Source organism: Eumetopias jubatus, unplaced genomic scaffold, assembly GCF_037043125.1.
Source record: "Eumetopias jubatus isolate StellerSeaLion01/CBP00866 unplaced genomic scaffold, mEumJub1_p1.0 scaffold_4, whole genome shotgun sequence".
NCBI lineage: Eukaryota > Metazoa > Chordata > Mammalia > Carnivora > Otariidae > Eumetopias > Eumetopias jubatus.
Window position 1 is genome coordinate 89,892,525 of NW_028274810.1, and position 18,803 is coordinate 89,911,327.

Consider the following 18,803-nt stretch of genomic DNA (forward strand, 5'->3'; position numbering starts at 1 on the left):
CGAAGTCTGAAGGATAGACTAAATGTTATAAAAGGGAAAAGCATGATGAAGATTGATCTATGGATCCAGTAAGAAGGGTTGATAATATTAAAAATTCTCTGCTAACTTCAGGTTGTGAGTAGTAAAAGTCAAAGCTTCAATTTGAATATTCTGCTGCCCTGTAATTGTTTTTAAAGAGCAAAAGCATGTTCATTAACATATCAGCTCAGACCCCAGGTTTGGTCTGGGACAGGTAAGAATTGTAAAATGTCCTGGCTGCACTGTTACCTAATCTCAAAAGATTAGAGATATAGCTGGAATGCTCCCTAAAAGCTCTTTTTTTTTTTAAAGATTTTATTTATTTATTTGAGAGAGAGAGAGCACAAGAGGGGGGAGGGTCAGAGGGAGAAGCAGACTCCCTGCTGAGCAGGGAGCCCGATGTGAGACTCGATCCCGGGACTCCAGGATCATGACCTGAGCCAAAGGCAGTCGCTTAACCAACAGAGCCACCCAGGTGCCCCCTAACAGCTCATTTTTATTATGTTTATTTATATATTTGCCTGAGTTGTTAGCTTGAATGTAAACTCTTAGAGGACAGAGACTCTTTCATTCATTTTATATTCTCTACTTTTTTTTTAGATTTATTTATTTATTTATTTATTTATTTATTTATTTTGACAGAGAGAGACACAGCAAGAGAGGGAACACAAGCAGGGGGAGTGGGAGAGGGAGAAGCAGGCTCCCTGTGGAGCAGGGAGCCTGATGCGGGGCTTGATGCGGGGCTTGATCCCAGGACCCCGGAATCATGACCTGAGCCGAAGGCAGATGCTTAACAACTGAGCCACCCGGGCGCCCCTATTCCCTACTTTTAACACAGTGATTTGTCTGCAGAGGGCACATGATACATATTTGTGGAATATCAAATTCACACACAAATTTTTTTTGGAAACGCAAAGCTCCAATGACCATATTTTCCGTAATATAAAAAATCATGATAAATGGTTTGAAAAGGTGGAGTATACTTCTGAGGAGTATATGGCCAAAATACTTGAAATGTTTTCCCAGAAACTATTGGGTGATGGAATCACTTTAATTATGATATCCAGCCCAGGGTTTCTAATCCTGTGGTCAGTGGATTTAAAAGAGTGTCCGGATGAAAGTACATGGTCCTTCAAGTTGGATGGAAAAAAGCAACATTTTTTTTTAAGATTTTATTTATATATTTGAGAGAGAGAGAGTTCATGCACATAAGCAGGGGGTGGGGCAGAGGGAGAGGGAGAAGCAGACTCTCTGCTGAGCCAGGAGCCTGAGGCAGGGCTCCATTCCAGGACCCCAAGATCATGACCTGAGACAAAGTCAGAGGCTTAACTGAGGCACTGAGGCACCCACCTGCCGACTAACATCTTTATTTTCAGGAAATGTCCAATTGAAACCTAGCATTTTCTCCCATTGTGAATGCAAGCAACAAACCACAGTAGAATTAGCAGTACTTTTCACTCTGTCACCAATAGAAATCAAAGGCATTTTCATATCACATTATAGTTATCATGGACTTCTTGAATATCTTCTCATCACCGCTTTAAACTTTCAGTAGTTATTTGACCTGCTGCAAGATCTTGATATTTAATGTCTTCATAAAGAAAAACAGATTTATATCACAAATTTGTTCTTAAAATATATTTCCTAGGGTGCCTGGGTGCCTGGGTGGCTGAGTTAGTTAAGCCTCTGCCTTTGGCTCTGGTCATGATGCCAGGGTCCTGGGATCAAGTCCCACCTCTGGCTCCCTGCTCAGTGGGGAGCCTGCTTCTCCCTCTGCCCCTCCTCCCACTCGTTCTCTAAATCTCTCTCTTAAATAAATAAACAAAATCTTTAAATATATATATATATTTCCTGGGGCGCCTGGGTGGCTCAGGTTGTTAACCAAGGGGTCCTGGTATCAAGCCCCACGTCGGGCTCCCTGCCCCTGGGAGGGCGGGTGCTGCTTCTCCCTCTCCCTGCCTCTCCCTGCTTGTTCTCTCTGCCAAAAATTATATATATATTTCTAGTTGTATTTCAATATAAAGTTTCTTTTGTAATGCTATTTATTTTATTTTAAAATCTAGAAGAGATCCATAGCCCTTACCAAATAGCACTAAAAGTGTTAAGAACCCTTGAGCTAGAGGCTAATAAAGTTTAAGGCTTGAGGTCTCTCACTTTTACCATGCCCTTCTAAGATTCTGTTTCTCAATTTGTATTTATCATTGTATATTACTTCTCGAAAAGAGCCCAGCATTTGTGTAAGTTTCACAACCTGCGATACAAAACTTGGATCCACTGAGACATTCAGCTCAGTACTGGGCACAGAGTAGGTTGTATTCTTTTTAAGGATTCATTTATTTATTTGAGAGAGAGCGAGAGCAGGAACAGGAGGAGCAGAGGGAGAGTAAGAGAGAGCGTCTCAAGCAGACTCCCCGCTGAGCTCAGAGCCCCAAGGCAGGGTTCTATCCCACCACCGAGATCACCACCTGAGCCAAAACCAAGATGCCTAACCAACTGCGCCATGCAGGCACCCCCATAGTACCTTTTTAATAATTAATTTTGGGCTGATAGGTTCTGGGAAACTTAAATGATCCTCCAGTGTTATCTGGAACTCCTGTAGACCACTGCTTCACTTTCTCCATTCCCTAAGAGGGGTAGGGCATTGGATGTTGGGGTAGGGAAGAGCTGGCTCTACAGAAGTGAGTTGGGAAGATTGTGGGAGGAGAGAAGTCTGGACTAAGGCAAGGACAGGAAACAAACCAATAAGGGTGGAGGGTGAAAAATGGGTTTAGGAGTAACAGGAATTCGCCTCCTTTGGGACTTAGCCCTTTTCCCTGCACGGCTCTTTTGGCTTCGCAGATGCATAGATCTGCCTTACTTCTTCATAAAAAGTAGCTTCAAACTCTGTGGGAAAAGGTCCCTGCTCTAGCATTTGAGTTAACAGTGGTCTTGAGTGGTGCCAACTTTAGCGATTTCCCTCACGTTCTGAGCTGCCCCAGTGATGTGTAGCAGGGAGCCAGGGGGCAGTTTTCCGATCTCTCCGAGAGATGACTTTCTCCGTGAAATGCTCCATCCAGACGGCCAGCCAAATCATTCTTCAATCGTGTTCTAACCCGAACCCAAAAGATGATCCAGAAGGAGGCCCGACCGCGTGGCGGTGGGCGTGTCTGGGGCGAGCGCCTGCGGCGGCGGCGGCGACGGCGGAGGCGCCGGCGCGAGAGGGGATTAGGGACGCCGCGGCGCCGGCGAAGGGGCGGGAGGGCCGCACAGGAGCGAGGCCGGTGCGGATCGTGGGGGGCGGGGTTCTGGAGGCGGCCACGCGGCGTGAGGCCTAGCTTTTCGGTCTCGTATGGGCGGCGGACGAGGAGCGAAGAGCCTCGGTCACTCAAGGCCTGGTGCCCCGCAGCCTCGCGTCTACGCGGGGCTCCACCACAGACCCCTTTGTGTTCCTGCCCCCGCCCCGGAGGCACCCTAGCCGGCGGCGCTGAGTTCCCTCATTGGCTCAGCCGACGGCTTCATCGATTGGCTCCCTTGTCGTCCAGCGTGAGCCGCTTCTTTTCGCTACTATTGGATGCCCGAGCCGCCTTTCAGGCCGCCGCGCGAGGTGATTGCCCGGCCGCTCGGAGTCCCTGGAAGCAGTTCCGGGAAACCCCGCGTGCTGCCGGGATCGCGTCTCTGTCCATGAGGGGGGGAGGGGGTGGCGCGCGCGCCATTTCTAGTCGTTTTCAAAGCGCCTCGCGCTGATTCTCACGGGCCCGGCCGGCGGCCCCAGCTCTGCCCTGGTGAGTCTCGCGCCGGCCCGTGGGGGGAGGGGCCGGGAGCCCCGATCCGACCCGACCGGACCCAGCCCGGGCTCGGCGCCTTGGCCCCAGTTTCGTTTTCGCTCCGAGGCCCCAGGGTGGGGGTGGGGATGGGCTGGGGGCGGCTTCGGCCTCGTCCGGCCGCGCAGCGGAGGGCCTAGCCCCGCCGAGGCGCCTCCTCGCCCTTGCTCATCCTCCCCCCGCCCCTCCAGCCCTCGGTCCGCGGTCCTGCCCGCGGGGCACTGTCCCCACGGCCTGCCGGGGACTGCCGTGTTTTTCCCGCCTCCGCCCGCTGATCCACGCGGCCGGCCTAGCCCGCGGCCTCAGACGCCCGCGGCCCCCTTCGCTTCTCTCCTCTGGAGCCGCTTCGCTCTTGTCTCGGCCGGCCTAGCCACGAGTGGGATGTGTTGCTGAACGGGACGGGCATGAGGGGGTGGGGTGGGCAGAGGGCGGGATGCAAACCCGGGGTTACCTGAGCCGGGAGAAAACTTTTGTGCGAGCTGGAGCCCGAGGGCCGATTTGTGTAGGAAGCCTCCCTCCCCTCCCCCACTCTGCATGCTGTGAGCCGAGATTTGAAGGAAAAAATGACTACTAGAGGCCGTGAAACTTAGGCTTCAAGCGGCGCCTGAGATACATAATTCTAAGAATGTCTTAGGCGCACTAAATTGGAAAGGCGATTCTTTTTCTTATACGGTAGTAACCGTGTTGCCAAAATGTAAAAACTTAAGGCCAAGGGGTTCTTGAAAGGTTCAGTCCTTTCACACTGACCTGTTTGAGATTTTTGCTGTCCTCAAGAGGCCGAATTTATGTCTCATGAGTCAGTCGTAGGATAAGGGCTTTGACACTCCTAACTCATGAGATACCCGTTAGTTTTCGTTTCGTTGGTTCTTTTAAAGCCCGTCTCTTAATATGAAGAATTTGCACAGGGATGTTCAGAAAAAGTCAGGGAGGGGCTAGTGGTGACTTCCGAAGTCTCCCAGCAGCCCTTTAAAATCTTATTTAAATGTCTACTTTTTGCAAAAATGCTTAGATCAAATGACTCCAGTCACAGTATATTTGCTGCATCCAGAAATATGGTTTGGCTGTGTGGCATTGTGTTGAATTGACACAAGTTTTAAACGGTCTCATATGACATAAAAGACTGTTTTTAAAATGAGCACATTGTATTTGTCTCTAAGAGAGAGGTTTTCCTTGATCTGAAAGGTTTTATTTTCTGGAATCTAATTATTTTACTTTTTTTTTTGTTAAAGTTTACAAACTTTTTGACAATATCAACCAATTTCAGAATCAACTTGTAGGAGAGCCTTTGCAATGAAATGGTAGTCATAAATATTTCTATCTTGTGCTTAATACACAACTTGTCTTTTTGCTTTACACATACTTAAAAAAAAAATACCACCTTAGCAGATGTTCATTGAACTTTCCTGTTAAAAATTTGCTTTCTTTCTGTGACTAATAGTATTCCCAGGTGCAATACTGTCAAGGGTCTTGTGATACTGAGAACTTTTGAGTTCTGATGATCTTATGGTTGTATTTGGGGGTGGGGGAGTGTGGGAAAACAGAACTATAGAGATTTTGGACTTTAGAGTGCATCTTTATAGAAATAGGTTGTATTAATCAGTAAACGTATTCATCTTACACTGTAAGTAGTTTCTTGATGAAAAGTGTGCCAGTTTTGAATGTTTTCGTTTTTGCCAATTCATCAGAATTTGAGGCTTGCCTTGAGAAACATTTCTCCACCCAAAGTTTGAGAGTCTGCGTCTGTGTAGACCTTGGTGGGCTATCAAGTCTTAATGTTTTGTAATCATAAGAAGTCCTGATACTTATCTTATTTTCAGAATAACCCTTTCTGCATTTTCCTCTCTTCCTACTCTCTTACCTCGTTCCCCTTGGTCTTCCTCCCTTTTTCATTAACTTCAACCAAATATCAGTGGATTTTGAAATGAAAAGAAGTTGTTTTAGGTCAGAAAACTGCACCTGGTGCATTTGCACAGTGGTTGTAAGCAATCTGGAAGTGTGGTTATCTTGCGGGTTTTAGTGCTTTTTCGGAAGCTTGTATTTTCTTCATAGCTAACTAGGTACCTTGAGGTTCATCAAGAAAAGTAGGCTTCTTCTTGAGATCCACCTTCATGTCCTCTATTTCAGTATTTGTTGCAGTGTCTTTATTCTTATTATCTTCATCACATTCACCACAGACAAGTGCACTTTAATTCCCTGTCTTTTGAGGCAGTATAGAGACTGGCCTTGTATGGTTTTATTATCTAATCTCTCTCTTCAGGGAGTTGGTCCATTTCAGTGTTACAATAAAGGTTGAACATACAAAATAATTTGGGTAGGTTAATCTGGGACATCTGACCTAAGTTTACCCTCATTAGGTAATGTTTGTTGAAATTATTTGGAAGAAGTTAGCTGTCTATTCTTCGATATGTTTTTGCAGCTTTATTTTACTGATATGAAAAATTCAATATGTACTCATGATTTTTTTTTTTTTAAAGACGCACCCTCAATTGTAGCTCACTTATTTTACGTGGACTTAAAACAATCGTTTAGCTTTTAAACTTGGTCATTTTTTCTTTTAAATCTGTGAATGGGAATAGCAAATTAATTTTAGAACAAAAATTAATGTCAAGTTGTGTTTTTGTTTTTTTTTAAGTGAGGCGGAGAAAACCCAAACCACCAGCATGTTGAACTAGAGACAGCAGTGCATTTATCTCACACCTATCCTAGATTTGAAGCAGAACTAGGAAAATTTGAAAGTCCTTAAACCTTGATTTCAAGTGGTCTGTGGGTGTTCATTCTGTTTCTAAATCAAACTTTTAAAAACTGTGTAAGAATTGAGAGCTGATGGGCTTTTTAGGATTTTGTGGTGATTTGTTGATATGCTTGTCAGGACACAACAGCTGCTTTTGTTAATCAGCAGTTCTACCTTCAGTAAATTCAAGCCTTTTTTTAACCCTGTGTACATGAAGTTCCTTAAAGATCTAATGCTTCCATGTACATTTCCTATGGTTTTACAGGATTATTGTTGCAAATTTAGGTCAGATACATCACAAAAGGCATATAATATTATTTTGATAGAGTTTATTAGCAGCATGTATACAAATTAGTTTAGATAAATCATGCATTGTCCTACAAACTAGTTATTTCTGGCTTAATGTAATATAGCTCCTGAATTTTTTCCAGCAGCATAATAAAATGGCTAATCAGGTGAATGGTAATGCGGTACAGTTAAAAGAAGAGGAAGAACCAATGGATACTTCCAGTGTAACTCACACAGAACACTACAAGACACTGATAGAGGCAGGCCTCCCACAGAAGGTGGCAGAAAGACTTGATGAAATATTTCAGACAGGTATAATATGCATTTCTTGTTTCTGACTGGTTATGAAAGTGAGGGCAAACCACTTTGAATTTTATAGATTTTTTTAAGGTTAAATAATACTTATTGTTTCTGATCTATGTAGAGCTGAATGTTTGTTACTTTCCCTTCATTGAGGGCATATTGGGTTTGACTTTGATATTCTTATTTCATTATTTTGAAGCCTTCTTAGTGTTGAATATGCAGTCTTAGTTGTTTCAGAACAGTACATCAATTTGTCTTAGATTTACCACCAATTAAAATGTATGTTTCAGCATACCAAATTTTACGTTTTTTTTCTTAATCTAAATCAGTCATCATTTTGCTTTTACTTTTCTACTTTTAGCTTCTTAAAGTGATTGTTAAATTAGCTTAGGTCTGATTAGGTGGCATAATAAGAGGACTGGTTAGACTGTATTGTCTGAAACGATAATAAATGTCAGACTCCTTGAGAGTTTGTGGCGTGTCTAGTTTCTAATAGACAAAAATCCACATCTCTCAGTAATCTGGAAGTGTTCGGTTTGTAACAGCTGCTTTTTTAAAAAATCTATAAGTCCCATGGATAAGTGCTTAAGCAAATTTGAATATCTTAATATGGTTGGTTGTAAGCGGTTTGAAGTTTTAAAGAGGGAGAGAAATATTTACCCTTAGGGAGTGTTGTTCATAAATAAATGTGTCCTCCCCCTTTGGGGCCATAGATGGAAACTTTCTTCCTCTGTGTTTTGTGTGCCTATCCAGATTCTGGGAGAGAGAATTGAATTGTCTCACAAATGTGTCTTAAGTACTGTAGTAACAAATATCTGTTTTTTTGTCCTTAAATTTTTTTTTTTTTCCAAACCTGAGACGCTTAGGATAATTTTAGACGTTAAAATGACTTCCTAAAAATGACTCCTGGGTGATGGTTCCATTTGAAAATCAGTCCTCGGGAACTTTCTGTGACATTCTGCCATAGAGAATTGGCAGTGATTTGCTCAGAGATGCTCTCTTGTAGAGTGTTTTGTTATTGATAAGAGGCTGATGGTTTGGGTGTAGGGTTGGATTGACAGAATGGATCGATGGGTGTCCTGAGTTGTGGCTTTGGGTGGTGGTAATGGAATTTTGAAGTAAGGAAACTCCAAATATTTAGTCATGCTCATTTTGAGCTTTTAAAATAAACATGGCAACATTTTCTTAAAGTAACTTTACAAATGGCATTACGTAAATATATTTACTGTATGGAATAAAGTTCTTTTTTGCTTTATCAAAATGGAGTCACTTTTGATGTTAGTTCATATGGACTTGGGGTTTTAATCTGCCAAATATTTCCATTTTACATTGGATCAATTCTGAAATATATTCCTTATAGAGTGAGAAATACAACACCAACTTAACAGACTTAAGAAATTACATTTCAAACTGAGTAGATGTTCTGTGTGCAGTTAATATACTGTATGGATAAAATGCAGTGCAAATATTTTCTGTATAGTTTACTTGTAAGTCCAAAATAAAGGCCTTAATGCCATTTGAAAAAAATAGTCATTATTGACAGTGTTGTGAATGCCACAGCATCTTTTAAACCTCAGCTTGACACATCAGAAGAACAAAAAAAATGCCTTAAAATATGACTTTCAGAATTGATTAATCAAGCTGCACTTGCATTCGTAGAAGAGTTTAAAATTATGCCTTTCCACATTCTGATTGCAGCAAAGTAGATGCTCAGATAAACAAATGCATTTCATTTTCTCTTTGGTGCTAAGGAGGAAAAGCCTTTGATACCTTTTGGAGAGTGGAAAGAATTATTTAGTAAAAATGGTTTCTCTTTATTTTTTCTCCCACCTCTTTTGTGGTTAGCAACAACTACAACAGTCCATATAATTTGAAGATTGATCCTTGGGGAATACAGTGTATGCTTACCACTCTAATGTAAATCAGAATTTGTTATATTAATGCTTAATCTGTAGTACACTGTGTACATCAGATTTAATTTCCAAGCCTTAAGGAGGGGAGGGGAAGTGGGGCTAGGATTTTTGTGGGGTTTTTGTGGGATGTGGGGATTGCAATTCATGTTTATAGGGATTGAAATTCATGTTTGACATTTTATCTTTTATTTTCATATTTGTACTCTTGACCTTTTTGTGTAGTATTTGTATAGCTGCCTATATGCATATTAAATGAAAATGTAGTTTGTTAGTGGTAGTACTGAATATAACAATTCTTGATTAAACATTGATAGCACAGTTTAGGTTATCCCTTTTGTTGCAATAACATTACCCCTTCTCAATTTAATTTTTAGGATTGGTAGCTTATGTCGATCTTGATGAAAGAGCAATTGATGCTCTCAGGGAATTTAATGAAGAAGGAGCTCTGTCTGTACTACAGCAGTTCAAGGAAAGTGACTTATCACATGTTCAGGTAAGGCCATTTACTAGAAATGCCTTTGAACAACTGATGATCAGAAATTACTTTACCATTGCTTTTTTTCCTGAAGAGAAGTGGTATTTTTTTGTGACTACCTCTGCTTCTGTTAAAAAAAAAAAAAAAAAAAAGGACCTTTTATGGCAGAGTTCTCAGAAACACAAACGTAAAGTAAAATCTCTCCCCACTTCTTTGCAGTAAGTTACTTTAAAAATTTAAAATCAAAGTCAGAGTTTGCTGATTGTTATTACTAGGCTTTTATGGGTTTAAGTTACTCAGATTTTAAACATTTTTGGGTTATCTGATCCTGTTTTATTATCTTGGAGGAAAATAATGTAGGTAGGAGGAATAGTTTTGGAATGTCTGGCAAAGATAGTCCAGATGCATTTGAGTATCAACAAATGGAAGACTGTTTTGCCAATGTGGAAGGTAAGATCCCTGAGGTCTTGGCTGTCTTATTGCGGTCTGCTCCAGTCTCTGGCACATAGTAACCACTCAGCAAATATTTGTTGAGTGAATAAATGAGTAAATATTTTGTTAAAATTCTGGTCTTTTGAAATTGTAAATTAATTACGTATTTGACCCTTCAATGATTCCTGGTGATTCCTTTTCATTGAATTACTTGTCTGTTCTAGAACAAGAGTGCATTTTTATGTGGAGTTATGAAGACCTACAGGCAAAGGGAGAAACAAGGGAGCAAGGTGCAAGAGTCCACAAAGGGGCCTGATGAAGCAAAGATCAAGGTAAAACTTGACAAGGGTCTTTGTAATGGTAATAAGTTTAATGACGAGATTGAATGTTTCTTTTCATATTTCCTAGAAACAGTTTTCATTGTTCTACTTTTTTTTTAGCTAGTGTTTAGAAATGAGATAATTTAAGGTAAATAACACAGGAATTTGGGGGGCAAACAGTTTTATGTTTGGTGAAAAACCCTAATTCAGACCCTTGCCTCGTTACTTGCTCCGGCTGTGAATGATACATGTTTATTGATACTTCTGGTAATAGCTTTTCAGATTGACTCAGTCATGTCTCTTGGTTTGGTTTCTTTCTAAATAAGCACTTTCTCTCTCTTTTTTTTTTGGTGAAGAGGTGTTTTATAACTGCTTTACTCCTGAATTTTTGTTTATCTCAGTTTCATTATTTGTAAACTGGGCGTAGTAATAGTACCTATTCCCATAGAGTTACGAGGATTAAAGGAATTAAGATATGTTAAGTGCTTAGAATAATGCCTGGAATGTGGCAAGAACTATGTAACTAGCACCAATTACTAGTATTATTGTTTAGATAAAGTACTCTGCAAGATAAATATAGGGCTTTTGGTGAAAGACTAGTGAACCTCATTCCTTAGTTAAGGGGATATTGACGTTTTGCCACAGTGATAGATTTCTCAAATTGAAATACTTAATGAAGTTGTTTGTACAGTTTTGTTTTAGACAGGAAATAGAACTTGTAGTTTCTGTCATATAATAGTTTACATAGAGCTCCTTTTTGTACCTTTTTCCCTCATCTGTAAAGTGGCATAACCTAGTCTTACATTTTTAAAATACATACATGAAAATTCCCTTTGACGTAAACTTACTAGTATGTATTGAATAGGCCTGTGTTATTTCCCCAAAAGTGGATATTTGCTTTTGATAAGGTATATATTGTATATGTGATACGTGTATTTTACATATTAGACGAGTAATGTTTAAATATGTAATAAATACATTTTTTGTATGTATATTATATATTATATGTATTTCTGTGCTTAAAATTAGAGCAGCTCTTTTTGAGTCAAAGGTAGAAAAATAGAGACCCTAAGGTAACTCTGGAATCCCAGGGTTCCTCCAGTGATACTTTTGAAAGCCACTAAACTTGATGTCTAAAATCTCTTGTTGTTTTGACATTGTGTATAGATCTTCATCAGCTTAGGATGGGTTTATCTGGACATGGATGAAAATATCCTTAGTCGAAAGTATACCTAATGACACTTAACCTGCCAAACATTATAGCCTAGTCTACCTTAAATGTGCTTAGAAGACGTATATTAGCCTATAGATGGGTAAAATCACCTCTAACACAAAGCACGTTTTATAGAGAAGTGTTGGATGTCTCGTGTAATTTATAGAGTTCTGTACTGACAGTGAGAAACAGTGATTGGTATGGATGCAGAATGGTTCTGAGTGTATTGGTTGTTTACCCTTGTGATGGGAGTGGTTGGCTGGGAGCTGAGCCTCCCTGATGCAGCCCAGCATCACAAGAGTATTGTCCTGTATATTGCTAGCTCTGGAAAAGATCAAAAATCAATATTTGAAGTGTGGTTTCTACTGAATGCGTACCACTATCATGCCATCCTGAAGTCAAAAAATCGTAAGTTGAGTCATCGCAAGTTGGGGACCATCTAATTTTTAAAACATGAAGTGTAAAATTCTCCCCTTTCTAGGGAGATCACATTTCTTTTTTTCCATTGTGTCTGCGCTGTTGTTCTGTCATATAAATACAAACCCTTAAGGGCAAGAACATTTCCTTCTTTTCTACAATCCCTCTTTAATGCCTAATACAACGTTGTGAAGAAGGTTGGTAGTCAGGAAACGTAAGGTTTTGTTTTTTGAAACCTGAGTATACTCATTTGGTAATTGCCAAGTATTTTGAGTTTGTGTTGTTATGAGAAATGGTCTGGTTCTTATAGAGCTTATGATCTAGCAGAAGTACAAAACAAAAGGATTAAACAAAGTAAAGGTTAAATTGCTTGACTATAATAGAAAGTCACAGGAAGATGTGAGGAATAGTGAATGAGAGAAGCTGCATGAAGGAGGTAGGACTTCTGATTAGAGAACATTTTATTTGAAAAGAATCACAGGTAGGTAGCTGCTGTTAAGGAAAGCTCTCATTGAAGTAGAGGAGAATGCAAAACGAGGACTACTGCAGTATAGAAGTATGAATATGTAGCCTGGGATCAGCTTATGTCACATTTGTAATAATCTGCCCCATTTTTCTGTTCTCATTCATATCAAAAAATTGTGTGCTTAGAGATTTAATTTGTCTACAATTCTTTCCATTAAATGTATGGAAAGGAGCAGTAAAATGAAGTGGGAGCAACACGTGTGAGTGATACCAGTGGGAATTTTGACATTATTTTACCTAAGATACATAGCCTAGGATGTTGGGGTATCTTTTGGAAAAGATAATATACTGATGTGTGGTATAATATTCAAGTATAAACAGATATATAATTTTCTTTAGGCATTGCTTGAAAGGACTGGCTATACTCTGGATGTAACCACAGGACAGAGGAAGTATGGTGGTCCTCCACCAGACAGTGTGTACTCTGGTGTACAACCTGGAATTGGAACAGAAGTAAGTGTTATTCAGCTGTTTGCTGAAATCTTTCCGGTTTGTAAATTATTCTGTCTATTTATGATGGGGAAGAGTAGTTGATTCTTTTTAAAGTGTAGCTATAATTATTTCCTTTGGATATCCGTTTGTATTTTACTATAGTCCTAAGCAAGGAGAACCATGTGACTAGTAGATATCCAAACACTCTGTAAAGGAACGTAGAGTTCTTGGAACTGGTTGCTAAAACCATGCAGCCAGCAACACACCATTTTAGATGCTTGGGTTGAGGTTCCTAAAAAGAAACAGTTGCTTTATTATTCTGTTTTTGTTTTATGTCAGTAATTCTGAACAGCTCTTGTCCTCCCTCCTTGACCCTCCTCCCTTCTTGACCTTCCCCCCACCACATAAAGGGTACTCAATATTTGCTGAGATTTATTGATGGGAGTGGGTCACACAGGGAAAGGATGTAGAATCAGATAAAAGGTTGAGCACATTGGTCTGTCATTGAACAAAGAAGCAATTTCTGCTCCATCGGTGCCTTCATAAAGGTTTCTTCATATACTTTTGTGTTAGACAATTCTAATCCTTTATTTATTTTTAAGATTTATTTATTTTAGAGAGAGAGAGTGCACGCTCACATGCACGCATGGGAGAGGGTAGGTAGAGAGAGGGAAAGTCCCAAGCAGACCCCTATGCTAGTGCAGAGCCTGATGGAGGGCTTGATGTCACAACCCTGAGATTATGACCTGAGCTGAAACCAAGAGTTGGGCTCTTAACCCACTGCACCACCCAGGTGCCCCACCAGTTCTGATCCTTTAAATGGTAAAAACTGTGTGCCAAAATATAAGTGTACAGCAAGGTCTTTTCTTTCTGGTGTCTTTCAGGTAGCCAAAAGAAAAGATTATTATTTCTAGTTTGTGAAATAAGACTTCACCAGTTAACTAACTTTTTAGATTTATATCAGAAGTAATTCCAGTGTATTCTCTGTATAGAATAGAGTTTACATTCATTGGTCTTTGTTCCCTGAACTTCCTTCAAGCATTATTACAGTTAATATTCTATTTCTTAATATTTAGTGGTATTAAAAGGGACTCTAAGCATTTCTATTTTTCATGATAACCTAAATCAGCTACATATTATTGTTTTGAGTCTCTTAAAAAAACTATAAATTATTTCATGTTCCATAATTATTGTAGAGTTGGAATTGGACTGTGAGCCATCTAAGTTTTTTATAGGAGCAAATGTCATTGAAACATAGTATACAAGTGAGTAGTATTTTGATCTTTTTTTTTTTAAGATTATTTATTAATGGGGTGCCTGGGTGGTTCAGTCGGTTAAGCATCTGCCTTCAGCTCAGGTCATGGTCCCAGGGTCCTAGGATTGAGCCCCACTTCGGGCTCCCTGCTCAGCGGGGAGCCTGCTTCTCCCTCTTCCTCTCCCTGCTGCTCCCCCTGCTTGTGCACTTGCTCATTTTCTCCCAAATAAATAAATAAAATAGTTAAAAAAAAAAAGATTTTTTATTTTTAAGTAATCTCTATACCAACCCTGAGATCAGGAGTTGCACTGTACTGACTGAGCCAGCCAGGTGCCTCAAGCCGTCCTTCATTTTTAATGTTCTGCTTAGATTGTGAACCTTTCAAATCTACATTTACGTTTTACTAACTTTTAAACAATATAGAAATATAGTTCAACATTATTACTTGAACTGCTACGTCATAGGTATTTTTTTTCTGAATGATTTTAAATTTTCTTACCTAAAACCCTCATATAAAATAAATAAATGTAATTACTCTTTTGCTTCTTCCTTATTTAGAGGCAGCCTAAAACACATTCAAGAGGGAAATATGTATGTTTGAAAAAGTTATCTGTAGTAATACCATTCAGCCTGTGATATCCTCATTAGTATTTATCAGTTACCACATTTATCTTAGTCTTGTTTCTTTAGTTATAAAATCCTCAGGAGTAAAAATTAAGTCTGTATAATATTGTTAATGTTCTTTCCAATGCCCAATATAGCCTGGTATCAAATTAGTTGGTTGTATCTATTTCATAATTATAAAAATGAACTTTTTTAGCCCGTTAGATTGGTTTTATTGAGCTCATTAATGGAGACTTGTTTTATATAGGTAAGAAAGGAGTTTGTTAGTACTCTTAACGTTTCGCTGAAAGCATTTAAACAATTTAATAGGATAAACTATTTTGAGTATCCAATTAGAAACAAAGTTGGTATCCTAATTATAAAATATGCATATTCTCTTACATTGCATTGTGTCTTTAGGAGAAAGATGCATTTTCCTATATATTACATATCATCGCATACAGCAAATAACTTTGCCGTGAAATCCCTATATGAGCCTAAGCCACTCCTGTCAAGCAGTTTGTTACAACAGAATCTTAGTGTAAAGGTTTGGATTCTTTCCATAAAGTTAAATTCCATGAGATTTGGCCTATTTGTTAAAAATTAAAGTATTGTTTTGTTTTTTTAAAGATTTATTTATTTTAGAGCGAGAGCATGTGGGGGAGGGGCAGAGGGAGAGAATCTTCAAGCCGACTCCACGACCCATGAGATCATGACCTGAGCCCAAACCAAGAGTGGGACACTTGACCAACTGAGCCGCCTAGGTGCCCCTAAGATTAGTTTTTAAAAAATCAGAAAAATAGGTTTTTAATATATTGGGTTGCTGATTTAATAAATAAATTGGTTTTAGTTGGTGTCATTTTTGATGCTGTGAGGTTTAAGTTTTTGTTCTTTTATATTTCACTACAATCATTAAAAGATTTTAGGTCTTGATTGAGGACGTAGAAATTAGGGTCCGTGCCTGAGTCTGACAATATTAAAGTTATGAGAAGATCGAGGTTTCATCTTGGCAAAATCTACTGTAAATTAATCCTATAAAGGAGCACTCCTTTGCATTGTTTCTAAGCATTGTCCTGAGATAAGAAATATATAAGAAAGCTTAAAAAAAAAAAAAAGCTAGGTATTAATTTTGAAGTGTATTTTTTAGTGTGTCTGGGCCCTCACTTTTAGTCTGGTTATAGTGTCTTTGTATTCATCAGCTAGCATTGTAAAACTGTTTGGGGAAGCAGCCTCTGTTTTTATCTGTTTCCATTATAATAAGCACTTATCTTTTTAAAGAGCATAGCATTGATGTTTTGTAGAGGAATTCAAAGGAAATGGTAGAGTGAAATTTAATTCTTTGGTATTTTAACTAATGGAAGTGTTGGAGAACCGGTGTATTTAACAGAGATGTAAAAGTATATGACTTAGTAGTACCTGAATGGAATTATGTATGAGGAAAAGCTGCTGTGTTTGCAAAGTAGCAAATAGGAGCTGGATAATGGAAGAGCCCTAGTAGATACTCAAAAAACTACATTGCACTGCCTGTTAACTCTCTTCCTTCCAGAGCCTCAGAGGACTTTCTCTATTACTGTTGAAGTATTTGATGGTTAGATAGTAGACAGCCAAAACTTTTTTCAAGCCTTGATGCTTAGTGAGTAAAGAAAGAACTGGTTGTTACGGTATTCATTAGATTCTGTTCGTTCTAATAGGGGCGGGGGTGGGGAGGCTTACCTGCATATATGCCTGCGTGCTTACTCTAAACAGTTCATATGGAGCAAGAATGGCTCAGCGACCAACAAGTTACTAAAAGGAAAACATTTTTATTTCATTTTAGTTAATTAAAAATTGAGCTTAGAAACTTTTAAAGGAATTGTGCTTAGTTTTGAATCCTGTTTATTTTTAGCCTTTTTAAGTTACTTTTGTGTCCTGTGTTAAACTGATCTTGAAATGAAGCCATCTCCTGCTTCTCAGTAAATCAGTATTTTTAGCCTGTTTCTTCTTGGATCCCAGTGATTATCATATTGGGGACTTTGTTGACCACAGATTTGTTGATGTTTCTTCTAAAGTAAAACAGTATTCTTATGGAAAATCTGTAGTTGGACTTCTAACATTCAGATGATACTTTGGAGTACACAAGGAACTTGGCTCTTACGAATCCTGTATGTGAAGTGATTAATCAATCATTAAATTACTTTTTCTGAAAATACAGGTTTTTCACGTTAGGTTTGCTTAATGAGGCAAACCTGTCTGTTCTAAAAATATGGGCACAAGTGTTACATAAGTAGTGTAATAACCTGGCACTTAGCTTCCTCACTTAGCTGTGTGTCAGATGTATTTTCACAGTGCCACTTTATGTGCTCTTTGCTTAATGTGTTTTTGTAATGGGTATGAAAGAAATAGGGATAGTGAATAATGTAATTATGAAGTACCATTGCATTATGTTAATGGAAGTAGTATGAAGCAGAATTTGCTTCCCAGAACAGTTTTTTAAATGTTCAAATACAAATACCCTCAAATACAAAAACGCTGTCCGACTGGGCCAGAGAGCTTAGCCACACCAAAAAATACATTTCAAAATGAATACCAATTATCCTTGTATATTGTCTCAGGACATCTTTTATTCATAGTTTTTTTTAGCGCTGTGCCCTGTTATGAATGTACATTTATAGGATTGATAAGCTGAGGCTGGTGAGAAGTGGTCAGATTCTGGATATTTTGAAGGCACATCTAACAGGATTTATTGATGAGTTGGATATGGGGGTATGAGAGGAAGGAGCCAAGGATGACTTCGAGGCTTATGACCAGAGCAGCTAGAAGGATGGAGTTGCCATTTATTGAAATGAAGAATGCTGTAGAGAAGAGCAGATTAGCAGGATTGAAAGATCGTAATTCAGTTCTGGACATGTTAAGAGTTAGATGTCTCTTAGACCTCTAAGTGGAGCTGTTGAATGAGCAGTTACTTCTATAAGCCTGGAGTTCAGGGAAGAGTTTTGGCTGGAGATTATAAATGTGGGAGGCATAAGCATCTACTTGGTATTTAAAAACCATGAGTTTTGGATGTGATCGATCACCAAGGAAGTGTGTGTAGATAGACTAAAGGTCTAAAATCTGATCCCTGCAGCCCTCTACATTTACAGATTGGGGAGATGAGAAGGAACTAGCAAAGGGAACTGAGCAGAAAGAACCAGTGAGGTAAGAGAAAAATCAGGGATGTGGTATCCTAGAAGTCCAGTGAATACAGAGTTTTCACAGAAGGAAGGTGGTCGGTTACAACAAACTTTCCAATACGACGAGGACCGTGAATTGACATTTGATTCTGGCAACATGGATGTCATCAGTGACTTTGACAAGAATGGTGGTGAAAGCCATATTTGGAGAGGATTCAAGAGAGTGGGAGGCAAGGGATTTGAGATAGCAAGTACATACAGCTCTTTTGAGCAATTTTGCTAAAAAGAGTAGAGAAATGGGGTAATAACTGGAAGGTGTGTCATAGTCAAGATATATTTTTGTTTTCATTTAAATTTTAAGTCCAGGGGTGCCTGGGTGGCTCAGTCATTAAGCTCTGTCTTCGGCTTAGGTCATGATCCCAGGGTCCTGGGATCCAGCCCTGCATCTGGGTTTCTGCTCAGCGGGAAGCCTGCTTCTCCCTCTCCCACTCCCTCTGCTTGTGTTCCCTCTCTCTCTGTGTCTTTCTGTCATATAAATAAATAAATAAGATCTTAAATAAATTTTAAGTCCAGTGCCCAACCGACAGAGCCATCCAGGGATCCCTTAAAAACATTTTTTTAAGTGAGAAATTATAATCACTTGTGTGCTGATGATCAAATTGTTGCTGGACCATGTGTCCTTGAGTGGAAGAGAAGGGATGGGATCTCATGTATACGTTAACAGCATGAGGTAGGTGATCTTTTGAACATTCATCAAAGATGAGCAGCTGTTATGTTTTAGGCAGTGTGTTCAAGTTGGGAATAAAATGAGGAACAAGATTTGGGCTCTTTGCTCACATGGACATTGAACCCTTTGGATGATGTTATTCCCAGATGAAGATACTGAAACTCACTAATTCAGTTGCTCAAAGTAACTAAAATGTAGATCT

The 18,803-nt window shown here is 39.4% G+C and overlaps 1 protein-coding gene across 3 annotated transcripts in view; it reads left to right on the top strand.

The window, feature by feature from the left end:
- The first annotated feature begins 3,652 nt into the window (after positions 1-3,652).
- Positions 3,653-18,803, top strand: part of HNRNPR (heterogeneous nuclear ribonucleoprotein R) — a 31,890-nt gene continuing 16,739 nt past the window's right edge. The window contains exons 1-5 of one of the 3 annotated variants that reach the window (XM_028090808.2): positions 3,653-3,779; positions 6,981-7,149; positions 9,428-9,546; positions 10,185-10,292; positions 12,775-12,888. In XM_028090808.2, the coding sequence (XP_027946609.1) occupies positions 6,993-7,149; positions 9,428-9,546; positions 10,185-10,292; positions 12,775-12,888 (498 nt within the window). In that variant the 5' untranslated portion in view covers positions 3,653-3,779; positions 6,981-6,992. The remainder of the gene's footprint in view (positions 3,780-6,980; positions 7,150-9,427; positions 9,547-10,184; positions 10,293-12,774; positions 12,889-18,803) is intronic. The other 2 variants (XM_088022571.1, XM_028090811.2) reach the window with 2 other exon arrangements.